The sequence below is a fragment of the Centroberyx gerrardi genome, chromosome 4, assembly GCF_048128805.1.
Source record: "Centroberyx gerrardi isolate f3 chromosome 4, fCenGer3.hap1.cur.20231027, whole genome shotgun sequence".
NCBI lineage: Eukaryota > Metazoa > Chordata > Actinopteri > Beryciformes > Berycidae > Centroberyx > Centroberyx gerrardi.
In genome coordinates this window covers 26313410-26330015 of record NC_136000.1, presented here as the reverse complement: position 1 = coordinate 26330015, position 16606 = coordinate 26313410, and the positions used below count along the sequence as shown (strand labels likewise).

General features: G+C 41.6%; 1 protein-coding gene across 1 annotated transcript in view; it reads left to right on the top strand.

Moving 5' to 3' along the window:
* cpne2 (copine II) overlaps positions 1 to 16606 on the top strand; it is a 57512-nt gene that overhangs the window by 11707 nt on the left and 29199 nt on the right. The window contains exons 3-10 of the mRNA XM_071897863.2: positions 678 to 857; positions 1723 to 1797; positions 2184 to 2255; positions 2934 to 3017; positions 3153 to 3242; positions 3855 to 3953; positions 6300 to 6386; positions 7626 to 7685. Of these exons, the coding sequence (XP_071753964.1) occupies positions 678 to 857; positions 1723 to 1797; positions 2184 to 2255; positions 2934 to 3017; positions 3153 to 3242; positions 3855 to 3953; positions 6300 to 6386; positions 7626 to 7685 (747 nt within the window). The remainder of the gene's footprint in view (positions 1 to 677; positions 858 to 1722; positions 1798 to 2183; positions 2256 to 2933; positions 3018 to 3152; positions 3243 to 3854; positions 3954 to 6299; positions 6387 to 7625; positions 7686 to 16606) is intronic.

Here is a 16606-nt window from a genome sequence, read left to right as displayed (position 1 = left end):
TTTGACTTAGGGGAAGTTTAGGGTTAAGAATGGAAGTTGTTGAAGGAATAGTTCATTCAAAAATGAAAATGATGTCATTATCTACTTACCAGTTGAAACTCTGATGAAGTTTGTTTGTCCACATAACACACAGGACACAACTTGCGAGCACAACTCCGTAGCAGCCTCCTCCAAAACAACTGAAGTCACTGGGGACCGGTTCTTCAGAGTTCCAAAAAGAGCAAAAAATGCCATAAAATTACTCCATACAGCTTGTGCAGCATAGTTCAAGTGTTCTGAAATATATAGTCAATCAAATGTCAAAATCAAAAGTATGTTGTATGTCTTTTATATTGTACAATGATGCATTTTCCCATGCATCTATCTTGCATTAGTACTACGCTGACCACTGCAGCCTATTCTTTCTTCAATCCTAGACAGTTGAACTAAACGGGTGTATAGTGACAGTTCATGCTAAACAGCAGGTATAAAAATCATTCCTTGAGTCTTCTGCTACATGAAAAGAGAAAACCTGCAATAGAAAATGGGACCTCATTGATCACCACACCTCTGTACATGTGATCCAACCCCATTTTAGTAGAATTTCCTCTTATCTCCATCTCCCAGACTGGAGATACAGATACAGAAAATAAATAATCAAATAATAATGAACAAAAAAATTGTCTCTTGTCTTCCAGATTGGCCGCACAGAGACAGCCGTGAACAACCTGAACCCAGTGTTTGGAGTGAAGTTTCAGGTGGACTACCACTTTGAGGAGATCCAGAAGCTCCGCTTTGCCATGTTCGATGAAGACAAGTGCGCTACGCAGCTCTACGAGCACGACTTCCTCGGAGAGTTCATCTGCACACTGGGAGTGGTATGGAAATGATTGGTCCTTTTCAAGTCTTTTAAAGACTTGACAAGAATAAACCACTAAACCAGACTGGACTGGACTATTAGATAATAGACAATTAGATAATGAAGACTATATTAAAGGCATACTGAAGAGGATTTCCCCCCTTGAAATAGCATAAACTCATCCAAAAATGATCTGACTCAATCATTACTTATGGCCCATTGGTAGTGTGACAGTGTGTGTGTCTGCAGAGAGCCTGCCTTCTGCCTGGATATTGTTATTTCTGAATGTTCGGGACATTTCTGGGCGTCAACATTTGGCAGCAGGGTGTTGCAACCAAAACCCCTGCTGAATCCTTTTATATCTAAAAGCCACACTGGCTGCGGGTCTGGGCAGAGCTAGTGTGTATCGCGAGCTGGCAGCTAGCTACCGTTAGCGTAGCTTCTTCTGTAGTAGTAAAGCTGTAAGCTAAGCAGCACCTACCTGTCCAACAGAAAACAGGCCAACTCCTCTCCTTCAATACTCGCCAACAGTTCAAAGCCAACCACAGATTCACTCTCATTTTGGAGTGTACATTGTTTGCTTGGCGTTTTGCCTCGCTGTACTTTTTTACAGTTTTTTACCATTCTGGCAACTGCAGGGAGGAGGGGCCAACTTTGAAAGTTGTGTTTACAAGCCACAACCAGCAAAATCCTACTCAGTATGCCTTCAACTTGACAAGAGTAGAGTAGACTAGAAAAGAGATCTTCTTTGCTTTTATGGCAGTTATTTTCTACTCAGAGTCTCTGGTACAACACCATAAGCTGATACTGTTATATTTTGTCTGAAGCCTTCCTTAATGTTTCCTGCTTGTGTTTTCCTGTTTGTGTCTTCCCTCGTCCACTAGATTGTGTCCAATAAGAAACTTCACAGGCCGCTGATCTTAGCCAATGGAAAGCCAGCTGGCAAGGGAACCATTATGGTGAGAATCAGTGCTTTTTTTTTCAAATGGATAGAATGGATAGTACTCTCTCTCTCTCTCTCTCTCTCTCTCTCTCCCTTCTCCCATTTACACAACACACACACACACACAGTACAGTATCATAATGGTTGCTGATGTCGATGACCATGTTGTGCATGTGGTTGCTGTTATTGACTATAATGACATGGTTGCTGTTGTTGGTGGTGGTGATGATAGTGATGATGATGATGTTATTGAGGTTACTGCTGTTGTTGTTGTTGATGATGACATTGTTAGTGTTGTTCCTGCTGATGTTGCTGTAGCTGTTGTTCTTGACAGCGGTAATGATGATGATGATGTTGCCAATATTTTTGTTGCAGTTAATGTTGTTGCTCTAACTGTTTTAGATAACAGCTCAGGAGCTGTCTGACAACAGAATCATCACTCTGACCCTGAGTGGGCGCAAACTGGATAAAAAGGTAGGTGGGTGGTTAGACCCATACACACACACTCAGGATGAGAACGCACACACACACACACACACGCACACACACACAGAGGCACGCATGCACAGTGCATTAGAACAGCACATGCTACTTTAAGACGCACAAGCAAGCCCACACATATAACACGTAAATGGATAACATTTCCAGTAATGTACTCGCACTCTTCACCTTTGACCACCAGTGTGCTATCAAGTGTATGGATAGTTTGAAATGTAAAACTATAAAACAACAGTGTAGACAACAGTGAGTTCAGTTTTTTTTTATTTGTTTTTTATGACAGTTTTCAGAGCGACGGCACAGCTTGAGTTGGGATTTGAACCCATGCTGATGTGTGCTTGCTATGCACCGTCTTTCTTCTTTTTAAAATGCTATTTAGATACAATCATTATTAAATAGAAAAATAAAGGCTTTCCAACACAAGCATTTTCATTATGCTTGTTCCATGGCTTCATTATACATGTTTTTTATAGCCTATATTGATTTTATCTCCCATCCTAGCTAAAGGGGATATTGCCCATCTCTGTTGCATCAAAAAGTAGCTCAGGCATCATCAGCTTAAACAACAGTTTATTTTTTATGAATGAAGCAGATGAAGATGATCCTTGAACAAACATAACCAAACTGTCTCACCATTGTTGTCTTCACCTACAGGACTTCTTTGGCAAGTCAGACCCGTATCTGGAGTTCCACAAGCAGGGAGAAGACGGCAAATGGATGCTGGTGCACAGGACAGAGGTGAGTCTTGTCTAACTGTAGAACTAATGTAAGGTAGATCCAGGATGAGAGACTTCTACGATGTCTGCTGCTGCATATACATACTGTGTAACCTTGTATAATTTAATGATTCTATATCTGTGTGTGTTGCTGTAGGTCATAAAGAACACTTTGGACCCAGTGTGGAAACCATTCACCGTGCCTCTCATCTCTCTCTGCAACGGAGACGTGGACAGAAACATCAAGGTTAGTGCTTAGGGCTTGCTGTTCAACTGTTACAAAACTGTTATGTGAATGTATGGAGTTTTCTGGTTTATTGGGTATTTGAGTGTAGATTGACAATGGAAGGAAGGACAGGAGGCGGCATGTTATGCGTCACAGGTCATGAGCAAGACTCAAACTCACAATATCGGTTTTCTGAGTATTTTTAGCATGTTCTATCATCAGGTCCTGTGTTCTGACCATAGCTATTGAAGCCGTGACTTCATATTGTTGTCTTGCAAATATGCATTTATGTAAAAAATGTTTCATGAACTCTGGAACGAACCAAAATGTTGAAAATGCATTCTAAAGTGTTAAACACATTGCAGTCCATATAAAATGTAATCAACAATTAATTTCCATTTTGTTTTTACAACTGTGAAGAGTATGTAGAAGGGTAAAGGAGTTCTAATAGCAAAATACTAGAAACATAACTACTTCTAATGCAAAAAGGAAACTATACAAGCTGACCATTAGATGGAAAAAAATGCGTAGGCTCAAGAACAGTAAGTATGGTTATACAACACATGCACTCTTTAGGCATATGATAGTGTTATATGAGATGATGACTATATGTAATGTTCTGCATGATGGCAGGCCCTGTGTTATGACTATGATAACGATGGAGGCCATGACTTCATAGGAGAGTTTCAGACCACCGTCACCAAGATGAGCGAAGCCCAGAACTCACTGGAGGTAAAACAACCATGAGAGTAAATGAGTGTGTTTCAGTTCAGCAACTTCTGTCTGTCAGTCAGTCTGTGTCCATTTTCTGGTCTGTCTGTCTGTTATTTCAGTCAGTTAGTGTTTGATAGAGTTCAGACCTGACTGGCTGTGGAGATACACATTGCATTTGTTCCAGTCCACCGCAGTGAATCCTGCATGCACTGAACATAAACTGCAACCTGATTTATCGCTATTAATTATTTTGTTTTTTACGGTATTACTGCTTCATCAAATCGCATGGAGAGGATATGAAAAATTGGAATTTCGAGACAGATAAAGAAGGAGCATGGCAAAGGTCAAAGGTCAAGCCCTGGATTCGAGCCAATGACATCATCAAGTTCATGGTGTGCACCTTAACCCGACAGAATGGATAGAGGCAAATGTTTTGAAATATATTGAAACATATTGAAACAGCAGACCAAAGCTTATATAAAATATGATTTTGTAAAAAAAAAAATCGAAAAAGCATACATCTGATCTTGAACAAAATAACAGAGAACGAATGCTCCGTCATATTCCAGCGGAGAGCAGTTTTACTTTGCATTTTGAGTCGACTGTTCTCAAAGTGAATTGGCCACAGCTCTGCTCTGTACTGGCTAATTTGCAGTTTAAATGCATTTAGTTGCATATATCAACAGGGAGACTGGAATAATCACACATAATCAATACGATATATTTGCATTGCTGCATTTTCCGCTCATTATGGCCGCTGAGTGCGCCGGTTGAGCTGCTAATGAACAAATGTTATGGAGATGTATTATTCTCAGGTTTGCATCTCTGGTCTGCTGAAGATGTAAAGATGCAGGGATCAGAACGCAGTGCATTCATTAGTAGCTGCATCACCACAGAATGAAGTTTGTGTGTGTGTGTGTGTGTGTGTGCATGCATGTACGACGTGTATGTGTGTGTGCAAATGCGTGTGTGTGTGTGTGTGTGTGTGTGTGTGTACATTTGTGTGCGCGTGTGCTAAAGCAGCAGCATGCCTCGTTTTCCCACTGAGTCTGTTCATGTGTAGTAATGATGTGGAGGAAACACAGAATAACAAGAAAAAAAAAAAGACAGAGGCAGGATGGCGAGATGGGGGATGGAAAGAGAGAGAGAAAAGAAGGATGAGAAAAAGAGAGGTGCTTTTGAGATGTAAAGCAGCCTTTAGCTGAGCCCTAGTAACACGACGAGGCATTTAGAGCTACCTGTCATATGAATCACCAACCGACTTAAGGCATGTGTGTCTTTGTGTAGTGTGTGTGTGTCTCAAATGTCTCTTCTGATCAAACACATTGCTATCCGATCTTTAAGCCAACTCTGTGTGTGTGTGTGTGTGTGTGTGTGTGTGTGTGTGTGTGTGTTCATGTATGTGTGACTCACTGCAGACACTCCCCAGCTCCATTTTCCTTTCTTTTCATCGCAACATTTATCACGTCAAATTCATTTATAAAGCGCCTCTAATAAACAGTTTTGTAGTGTTTGTTGTGTTTATTTGCTTTAGAAAAAATGCAATAATATCAGTACAAACAATGGCTAATAAAATAAATGGATCCTAGAAAATCTACAGGTTAACATAATCTGATTCCTTGTTATAGTATAGTAGTAATAGTGAGGGGAGCCAATCAGAGCCAAGTCCAGTTGTGATGCGTTTTTTGAAAATGCAATAACTAAAAATTGTACCACTCAAACAAATTCAAATGTTAACAGTGTTTTCATTTAACATCTTTGATCATATATGTATATAAATAGAGGGAAATTTGGATTCCTATAATTATTTTTTTGCTGCTGATTCAACGTTAACACACCTTGTTAACCTAAAATGTGTCTCTTGAGATTCCCAAAAACTTTAATACAGCCAATATATATTATATTTACAAAATATTATTTGAATCTGTTTTTTTATATATATATGATGCTTGATTGATCTCACAACACACTTAAACAGCTGTAATGGTGTTCACAACGGTTTCAGAATGATAGACTGTATAGATATAGTCAGATGTAGTGAAGTGATAGTATATACCCAGACTTGATTGTCAAGTTGAGGTTACTGTGCACCGCTAGTGGAATGCAGACAGGTTCATGTCATGATCATCTCTTCCCATCACATCACTCCTCTTTCCAACTATGCTGTCATCTCTACTTCTCTCCCACTTTCCACTCTTCTCTTTTCTAACTCTATTTTTTCTCTATTTCCCTTTTCTGATACTATTCCCCTCTCTCTCTTCTCTCCACCTGTCTATCTTTCTGCCACTTTGTCCGTCACTTCTCCCCTCTCCTCTCTCCTTGTCTTCTCCCTCATCTTTCTCTTCTCCTCGTCTCTCTCTTCAGGTGGAGTTCGAGTGCATCAACCCCAAGAAACAGAAGAAGAAGAAGAATTACAAGAACTCCGGGATTATCGTTCTCAAGTCATGCAAGGTGAGGATGGACGGAGGGTATAATCCAGAAAGATAGTCTGACAAAACTTGGGCCTCACCATTTTCAGCAGCATTTCCCACAATCTTAATTGCCATACCTCTCGGCCTCATTCACTTCCATTCAATTCTAAACGACTTCTAATTCAGTCGGTAAAGGCAATCCATCATTGTGAATGAGAAGCGGACAATTGTGTTTTGCAAAGTTGCATCAGAACGCTAATATCAGGCTAGAAACTTTTACATTTTGATAGAAGACACAGGAAAAATAGCACTGGAAAACGATCTCAAGTGATGTAAAACTGTAAGGGAATGCAGCAAATGAGCAAAATGTTGACATGAAAAAGTTGTGTCCAGTTATACCTTCTAGTTAAAATTCTAATTCAAATAGGTCACTTTCTTCTCAGACAAATAAAAGTCACTGTCTTCTCACATCTTGTCACCTCACATGACCCGTCTCACACTAGACCCAGTGAAACATTTCATTAAACCGTTGTGTTTTTGATCAGCTGAAACAGTTCTAACTGTGTGCTCATAACTCCCTCTGAATAACTAATTAGTGTGGCTGCTTTGAGCCCCACAGCGGACACATTAAGCCGGAACATTGAGTCTTTAGATGCCTATTGGAACGACATTAAAGCCCTGTGCATATGATGACAAGCTTTCATAATTGATTCTTTTCCTTTTTTTTTCCTCCTTTTTTTCCCCATCCACACACTCGGGAACAAGCTTTTGTATGCACACACACACACACGCATTCACACACATGCATACATGCACACAATATACCAAATTGCTAATAATTATATTTCCTGGCTGCCAGCGGGGATTAGACTAATGACAGTAAAATCCATGCTAAGATGCATTGTAATGGGAGAGGAAATTGTGCTCAAACAACATAATAATTGGTGCTTCATGGGTGGTACCTCAATTCAGAAAACATAGGCTGCTTTTTCACTGCGCCAATTGTGAATGTTTTGAACCAAATTTTAGGGTTAATGTTGGGAAAATAGCTCATTTTCACTTGGTACCTTAAATATAAAAAAAAAAAAAATGCAGTTTTATTGTGTTTTGCTGTTGGTCAAAAAATTGACATGCTGTGACTCTTTTCTTGTCTCACAAAATCACCACTCTGCATTTCTTTTAGTGGCTATACTTAAATATTACGGATTATTATACTTAGCTGTTTGCTTGTTTTGTCCTGGATGGCTTTTTTACAGTGCTGTGACTCTTGTCTCTCCAGATTACAAGGGACTACACTTTCCTGGACTATATACTGGGAGGATGCCAGCTCATGTTTACAGTGAGTATGGTAGTAGCATGCCGTTTTCTGCCTCTGCAATGATCAGATAATGAGATACACGTTTCCACATGCTTCGCTTTCTAAAACGGATGGAAAACATTCAGATTTCTATTTCCATCTCCCAGGGTTACAGTTGGATCATGATCATTTACATACAGAAAGGGGAAGAGGGAGGGGGAGGGAGAGAATTGAGAGAGAAAAAAGGGGGAGAGTGAGAGGAGTGGACAGTTTGAAATGTGGATATTTTACTGAGAAAAGAGGAGGACAGAGGGAAAGAGAGAGAACAGAGAGAAATGGAAGAGGTGAATGGAAGAGATGGGTGTTTTGAGATGGCGAAAAAAGAGAGAAAGCAAGAATGAGTGAGAGATTGAGAGAGGGTGAGAAAGAGAAACCGAAAAAGGTAAATTTGAGAGAGATGGAGAGAGAGAGATGGTCATACAGAGAGGAAGAGATGGGCATTTGAGAGAGGGAGGGAGATAGGAGAGAGGGAATCGTCATAGTCTATTTTGGTCTCTTGATGGGGAAAAACTCTCTTGTGTGTCCCTGGTGATGTCACACCTTTGTGTGTAACTGAGCGAGTGAGAGAGTGCTGTTTTATTATCGACAGACACACACACTCTCACACACACACACACACACACACACACAGAGCTATTTCATTATTGGCCAGGGCATTTATGTCCAACAGAGCTGAAATATGACTGTCCTGCTGATAAAGCTCAAGAGCATTCAGACACTGTTACTGTAATACACACACACACACACATAGACACACATGCACACAAGACACAATTGTATGCTGCATATTGCGTTATGCATGCACACATACACAATGCCTCTCTCTTTTTCCTCCTCTCTCTATCTGTCTCTTACAATTTCCCAGCTTTGTGAGCTAGAACCACGCTCCATGGTGTAAATGAGGTAGTTTGCTGCATCCCTGATTTGGTGAAATTCCCCTTTAAGTGCGCTCTGAGATTAGACACCTGTGCACCAAGTTGTTGTAGAGTACTACTCCTTACAAATCATTGCCTTTGGCCTCTGCTGACACTTCAATGGATATGGCAGTTGTTTTTCTGATGAAGAATTTTGCAATGAGATGTCTAGTGATAAAAGCGACCAGATACTTTTAGTGACCACACCTAAGAAGGGTTTTGATGAATCTAGTCTTCATAGCCAGACTTGGCTATTTCATTCTTCAACCAATCACAATCCAGGGCACGGGTAATGGCCATTGTCTTGTGTGAACCCCTGAGACAGAGAGGGTGATCGCGTAAGATACGATCTTCAGGTGCTGGGTGAAAAAAACCAATAGGTGTTGACTGGAACAGAAGTGAAAATCAATATTTCTATGTGAAACATTTTGAGTCACATCAGATATAAAGATTCCAGTGTCTCTTGGGTGCATTACATCTGTTTCTAAATGGGACTTTGCCCTGTTATGGTCACATCCAAAACCACTCCCCCTCCGGCATAAGTGACCCAGGCTTTACAGTTATTGATGAGTATGGCGATGCTGACAGCTGGGATAGACAGCAGCTTTGGTTCAGAAATGCAAGTTCTTGGGTGGGTGTTTCACCATTGTGAAACTGGCAGATGATGGTAACTAATGTAAACTTTCACCACTGAAACTCAAGAATCACCTTGGTTTCAAAACTGATATCTGGTGATGTAACCATTAATAGATTTTCGGCAACCAGTTGGCTACTGCCCAAAATTTTATCACAACTTGAACATACCAGAATAAAATTGAATAGAAGCACTGGGTCCAATTTACTTAATTTTGTGTTGGCAAATAGTCAAATATCACATCATATATTATAAGATATCGCCTTAGTGCTCAGTGAGGCACAACATAACATTAATTCAGTAATAAAAAGAGTGGAAAATGTCACATAACTCAGCACTACTTGTGTAAGGTGGTGAACTCTTTTGTAAGTATTTAGTTTAGTATATTATGTTTGTACACTTTGAAGTTACACTGAGTTGTTACACTGTTGTAAGTACATTATGTATCAGGGAGATTTTCATCAGGTACCTACACAGTAATATTCTGTGCTTACAATACCTTTCCATGCGTCAATACACAAGTTAATACACTATAGGGTATCTAAATACGAATTCCAAATATTCAATTATGTGTTTTTTAATCATGTTTAGGTTATAAACCATTATGACCATTATGTAAAAAGAGTGCAGCAGAGTTGATAGAATTTAGAATGTCAGTGTCATAAAGACAGCTTGACCTGAACACACACTCTGGCTCACAGTTGTCCTCTCTGATCGGTGTTCACCTGCACATTGAGAAAGAAAACTCACATTGCATTTATTTGGAGAAACATCAACAACAATATCCGCTGTTCAGAAAGGCAAACATGGAGAGAGATTTCCATCCTGGTAAGCCACATGTATTTTTAATTATTATTTAGCATAAAAAGATTAGTACAGAGGATTTTGCTGAACAGACAAACAAGAGACAGACAGTCAATATAGATAGTTGTTTGTGTTGAAGGATTTACATTTGTGTCTAGTACTTCCTAAGTTTGATTTACATTGTAAATTAACAGTTAGATTTGTTGTTGAAACAAAACTATAATGAAAGGCATAAGATGAATGATGAAGCATGTTGACCTTGAATGAAGCTACATCAGGTGGCTTTATGGTTATTTGATTATTAAGATGTTGCCATTGCATTTCTTTCAGCATCCATGCAAATGGTCGCTCGACTCAATGCCCTTACTGACGATCACCATGAAAACATCAACTGCATGTTTGCGAAAGTCCTGAATAAGGAGCATTATCTTTACGCTGAAGCCTCTAGTTTCTCTGGAGTGACTGCTGAGCTGGACTCTGCCCTGTCACCTAACATATGGGAACCAATAGTCAGCGCAGCTTCATCAGCATACAAACTTCTCTTGGATGTGGACAAAGGAGACCTTCCTCCCACAAAGAAAGATTCTCCTCTCATGACCGAAGTCACAGCTGTAGGTAATGCTGGAGCATCCATCCACCCAGCTCAGCATGTTGAGGCTCAGTCTAACCTGCTCCGCCTTGTTGAGGCTCCAGTGACTGATGACTTCAAACTCATTGAGACATTGAGGCTGCTTCAGCACTCCCCCAGTGGTTTTGACGATGACTACCACCTGGAGGCAGTTGGAAAGAGATACCTCTATGCTCCCCCAAGTGACACATCTGGATTTGTGGCTGACTGCTGCTCACCCTGTGGATCCACTCTGGGCTGCCTGGATGAGTGGGAGCCACTGGTCAAGTCCCACTTTGACTTGGAGAAGGAGGGATTTGGTGAGGTGCTCCTCTACGCTTCATCACCTCTCTCTAGATTTGCAGTTGACTGCTCCCCACAGCATGGGCTGACTCTGGACCAGCTTGACAAATGGGAACCTGTTGTCAGCAGCATTGGTTCTCACCTGATGCAGTTCCTCTCAGTCCTCCGGGAGGAGGAGGAACTTGGTGAAAAGCACATAAATGCTTCCTCATCAGCGAGTTCTACAAGTATGGCTGCCTGCACTGCACACCATGCCCCTACTCAAGATCATCTTGATGAATGGGAGCCAATCGTCAAAGCTGATTCTAAACTGATGCTGTTCCTCCAGGACTTGGAAAAGGAGGAAACGGTCAGCTCTGCACAGACTGAGGCCGCTGCTGAAAGCTCTGTCACCGTCCTGCATCAACCTGAATGTTGTGAGGGAACAAAAGTCACTGTCCTCTCTGCTGGACCTGATAATATCTCCACCTCAGAGGAGGTTCTCCCCGTCTCTCTTGTTGAATACACTCTGATTCACCTGCTTCAGGAAGGATCAACCAACCTGCTTCAGGAGTCCCAGACAGCAGCCATCCAGGTTGAGGTCAAAGCTCCACCAAGCCTGATCCAGGAGGTTGAAACTATGAAGGCGGCTGAAAACAAGGCAGCAGCCATCCTGAACCAGGAGGATATCAGTGTATCAAGTGCAGTCCATGAGACCAAGGACACCAAGGATCTGTCTGGTCTGACCCTGGAAAACACACTTCCACCCATCCAGCTGGTCGAACCTACAGGACCTCAGAGTTCCAGTGCAAAAGACAGCCTGTCAACAAAACCAAAGAAGAAGAAGCGTGGCTTCTTTTCTTGGCTATCCCGCATATTCCGGAGGAAGAACAAGAAATCTGCTGACAACATGGCTGCAACAGCAGAGACGCCGCTCCAACAGACCTGCCAGACAGAAGCAGATGAGCCAAAGCCCTGCTTGACTGCCCTCTCACCTGCAGTCCACTTCTGAACTCCTGTCATCTTCCTATCCACTTTGAACAACTGAATCATTTTATTTCAATACATTTATTTGCACACTACTGTTACAGTGTCTTTGCATATTTCAAACACACCTTTATTCCTGCAGTTATGGGTAACCTGTGTAAAGTTGTGTAAAGTGTAATGGAAGTAGTAAATATATGTTGGCCATTAACATTTTCTTTACCTCTATTATTAACAATATAATCAATATTTATTCTAAATGTGGCTGTTTTTTCACTGAGAGACCATTTTGCTTGTACAGGTACACAAAGAAAAACGTGGGTCCATATATTTTGTTGCTTGTTATAGCGCCACAATCTGGCCAATGTGCGTGGGCTGCCTTGTCTGAGTAGTGGGGGACCATAGGAGCCCACCTGCCAAATATGGTTGCTGTAGGACATAGGGTTCCAGCACTATGTACATGGACCCCTAAAGATCACCCCACCGTTGTGACAGATGATCTTGCAACCCTTGTTCTTGTAGATGGTAATGACATTTGTATCCCTTGATTGTGGGGAGTGTCCCCCAGCTCCAGGCCTTGGTCAAGTACTGCTGGAGAGTTCTTGTGCAGAGGTAACCTTGATACATCACTAGCTCTGCAGAGATGCTGTCACTGCCAGAAGATGTGTATCTCTTATGGGGGCAGATAGCTGCTAGATCCTCTATGAAGGTTGGTACATTGTTAAGGAGCACACACACACACACACACACACACACACACAGAAATACACAATGCTCTCCATGTCAGCCCATTATTTCCAGCTCATCTTATTGTTAAAAATGACGCTTTAAAGCAAATAGAATATTTGTGTTGCTATAGTTACGCTTTGTGCTGTTGATGGCAGAATGTTTGTGCCACAATGAATGAGAGGGAGAGAAAGATAGAAAACAGAATGTTATTTACAGCATTTACCTGTAGGCATTTTATGTCAGAAGATCAGTTTTCTCAGTATTCTCAGTTCAAAGTAGGTTTACCTTCAGTAAGACCACATTTATACTGTTCTGTATTTACAGCTGTTGATGAAATGTGTTTTTTCTACTCTTTGATGCAAAGATGAAATGTTTTCTTGGCTTGTCTGAAGTGAGAGAAATCAGATTCCATGCAAGTTTTCCTTTTTAGACAGCCAAGAGGAGATCAAATCTGTGACACAGACAGTTAAAAGGGGGGTTGGTTGTGTTAACAAGTTGTAATGCACAGCTGAATGGGGTAGATGGTCAGGCTTAATAGAGTGTTGAATTACTGGTTTAGAACGGTTGGCTGTTTCTATGAGAGGCATCGATACATAATGCAACACCAATCAGCGTTTGAAACTGAGGTGCAGGGAAAGGGCCGAAGCCGTAGCAGTTTATTAAATGATAAAGTGAGTGTAATACTGGATAATTCCTCTTCTCTGTGCCCCGCTCAGCCCTTGGTGACCAGTTAAAGACAGAGTGGGAATGGCTGACTGAACCAGTGGCGATGAGCTTAGGAGTTTACAGCCATTAGAGCACTCTACATCCAGCCTGCTCCCTCTCTCTCTGGATGAGGGCAGTGAATGAGAAACACTCTCCCCTCTGTCATCAGCCACCGCTGGAGTGCCTTGGTAAAAGACCGGGGGTTGTACAAGAAGTATTTGACTCCGAGTGTGAATCAGGTTGTTGTGCTCAGCTGTTCAAATAGAAACACCAGAATTTGTCAGGGAAATGCGTCACACCTGTAGCGTTTGCAAATGGGCTGGCGGTAGTTATTGACTGATAGAATGATATGAATATTTGATCGTTTCCCTACTCGCTGCTTTGCTTGTTTTGTAATGAGCAGAGTTCCAGTGGAATGGGAACGTTTGCCTGTTCTGGCGGCGATGAGATGAGCAATTTAAGGCGGAATGGGAACTCTTAAATCCTCGCCGCTCCCTCCTCATGTTGAGCTAATCTTTTGCCTTTTGTCACAGACCTACAGCTCTTTCAGTGTTGCACGCACATACACACATGTGCACACACACACACACATAATACCGTCTTCACACAGACACGTCCACCCTCCTGCTTACATACTCATTTACATACACACATGTGAGCGCACACATACAATATCCTCTTCACACTCTCTCTTCTGCTTTCACACTTACACACTATGACCAATTTACAGCCACATGCCCAGACACACACCCTATCTCTTTTACACACACACACACACACACACACACACACACACACACACACACGCACAAACCTAAACACGGTATCTTCTTCATACAGACACTCTCTCTCACATACTTATACACTCTGATCAAGACACATAGGGGCACACACACACACACACACACACACACACAAAATCTTCACACATGCAGTTTCCCCTGCTTACACACACAGAGCGATTTACAAGCACACAATCTCACACAGACACTCAAACGCAGATGACATCTTCTCACACCCTACCGCTTATACGCTCAGATTTACACACACATGCATCCAGAGTGAAGCGCACACATACACAAACACACACATACACACACACACACACATACAGAAAGAGCTGTTCTGCGGTGTTCAATCAGACTTAGTATGGCTCTAATCCTAATCTCCAGGAAGGGAAAGTCTTTCCTCGGGGCGGTGGGAGCTAGAGGAGAGAGCAACAGTCCTCTGTTATACACACTCCAACACAAAGAGACAGCCTGCTACCGCTGATGGGCTGTTTGTGAACGACTCATTTCAACAGAATTATGTTATTATTCTTATCGTACGTTAGATATAGGTTAGAGCCATGTCGAGCATAGCTGCTTCCAAGGGATTTCGCTGAGCAAAGAGAAGACTTTTTAGGGTTTAGGCACCAATTTTAGGGGTAGTGAGAGAGTAGAGAACCTATCACACCACACTTCTCAGGGGAAGAGGGCGCTTCTTGAGGTGTGAGTACAGTAGAGGAACGGATACATAAGCAGTATCATTCATAAACACAGTGGAAAATGGAAATAGTCGATACCGAGAACGCTCCTCGCAAGTTTTCTTGGGGAGAATGCGCGCAAAGAAGCGTCTTCACAGTTTGACGTCGCGCGTGAGATCGATTAAGACACACGGCTATTTTTTCCATCTGTTTCAATGGGCTCTGTACTGTAGACTGTAGCGCTGTTTTTTGACGTGATGCATCGTTCTCGCACTGAATCCTGGGGCTTCCCATTCGTTCTTGTCGGCCAAGTCACCGTCCGATGCATCCTTGGTTGGCACATGAACTTCGGTCTGTCCTCCATCCTCGCGTTCTTTTGTTTCGGAATCGTACTTCGGCCGTTAGACATTACATCAAACCTGTCATGGAGGACGCAAGAATACACAATATACAGAATATTGAAATAAATATTGAAAAGTTCTCATGAACAGATTCTCCCACTGGAAGAGCCCGAGCAGTGGACACCCACATCCTGGCTGTCACTGGATACACCACAGAGTGAGAAAGAGAATAACTCAAATGGATGTTCACAATCTCTGACACAAACTCCTGTCTGGCCTTTTAAATGCAAATGAGTCCTAAAGGTCCTGGTCAGTGTTGTGTTCACATAGTAGATTAAAGAAAATAACAAAATGATCTTCACAGTCTAAAAGTCTTCTCTGGCTCTTTACAAGCAAATGAGTCCCAGAAGTCCTGGCCACAGCATTGGCTGGTAATAGACTGTATAACAATGAGCAAAGCCCATTGTGGATATCAATATATCAATTAATCAACAACCAAATATGTGCTGTGCAGCCACATACAGCACTCTAACAATTCATTTAACAGGGTTTCCACATATATTAATGCAAAGAAAAACAGTATTTCCTTGCATTTCTCTTTCTAGGGGGTTTCAGGGAACATTGAGACACACAAACACACAAACACACACACATGCATAAGGCATGATTTATGAAATAAATTAATTTATTATCTTATCTTAAACAAGAAGGTATGATGAAAACCCTTTACCTTTATTTTCTTTTTTTCCCCCAAAGAATTCAACTCGTAGAATTTAAAACATGTTTTTTTAATAACCCTAAAAGTTCATGTTCATATTCTCAAAATGACATCTTATATGTCACAGTGCGCTCAAATTTGAATGTTTCGAGACACTCACATGAAAATCAGACACTCCATATTCGCTGCGTTTGTCATTCAGACTTTTTTGCCGTCTTTTCCATTTGCTGTCTTATACCCCTTGATAATGGCAGAGTCAACATGGAGTCTCTCCCGGGGGCGAGGATCCACATCGATCTGTTTTCTGCACACTGTCGCTGTCAGTTCATATTGGTATTAGATATGGGTTACATCCTAGATATGAAGAGTCATCCAAAAGAATCAGGTACAAGCAAACTGGAATTGTGCACAAAGGTCTGCAGTGTGAACTTAGTTTCAGTGAATACTACTTTTCCTGCCACACCGGTGCTGCGAAATATAATGCGATGCTGCTCTGTTCATTTTTATTCAGAATACCATGCTAGCTTGTTGAAAACTGTCTGTTTGTCATGTTGTGTTTAGGCTTGAAATGTATGTGGCATTTGGTAGCAATTACTAATAGCTCGGGGCAAGGAATAACATGGAAATAGAATCGTGTCATCATCCGACTGTCATCGAATCCGCTGTCATCAAACTAATAATGCCTGTCACCGGGGAGGGGAACGGAGGAAAAACACTGTA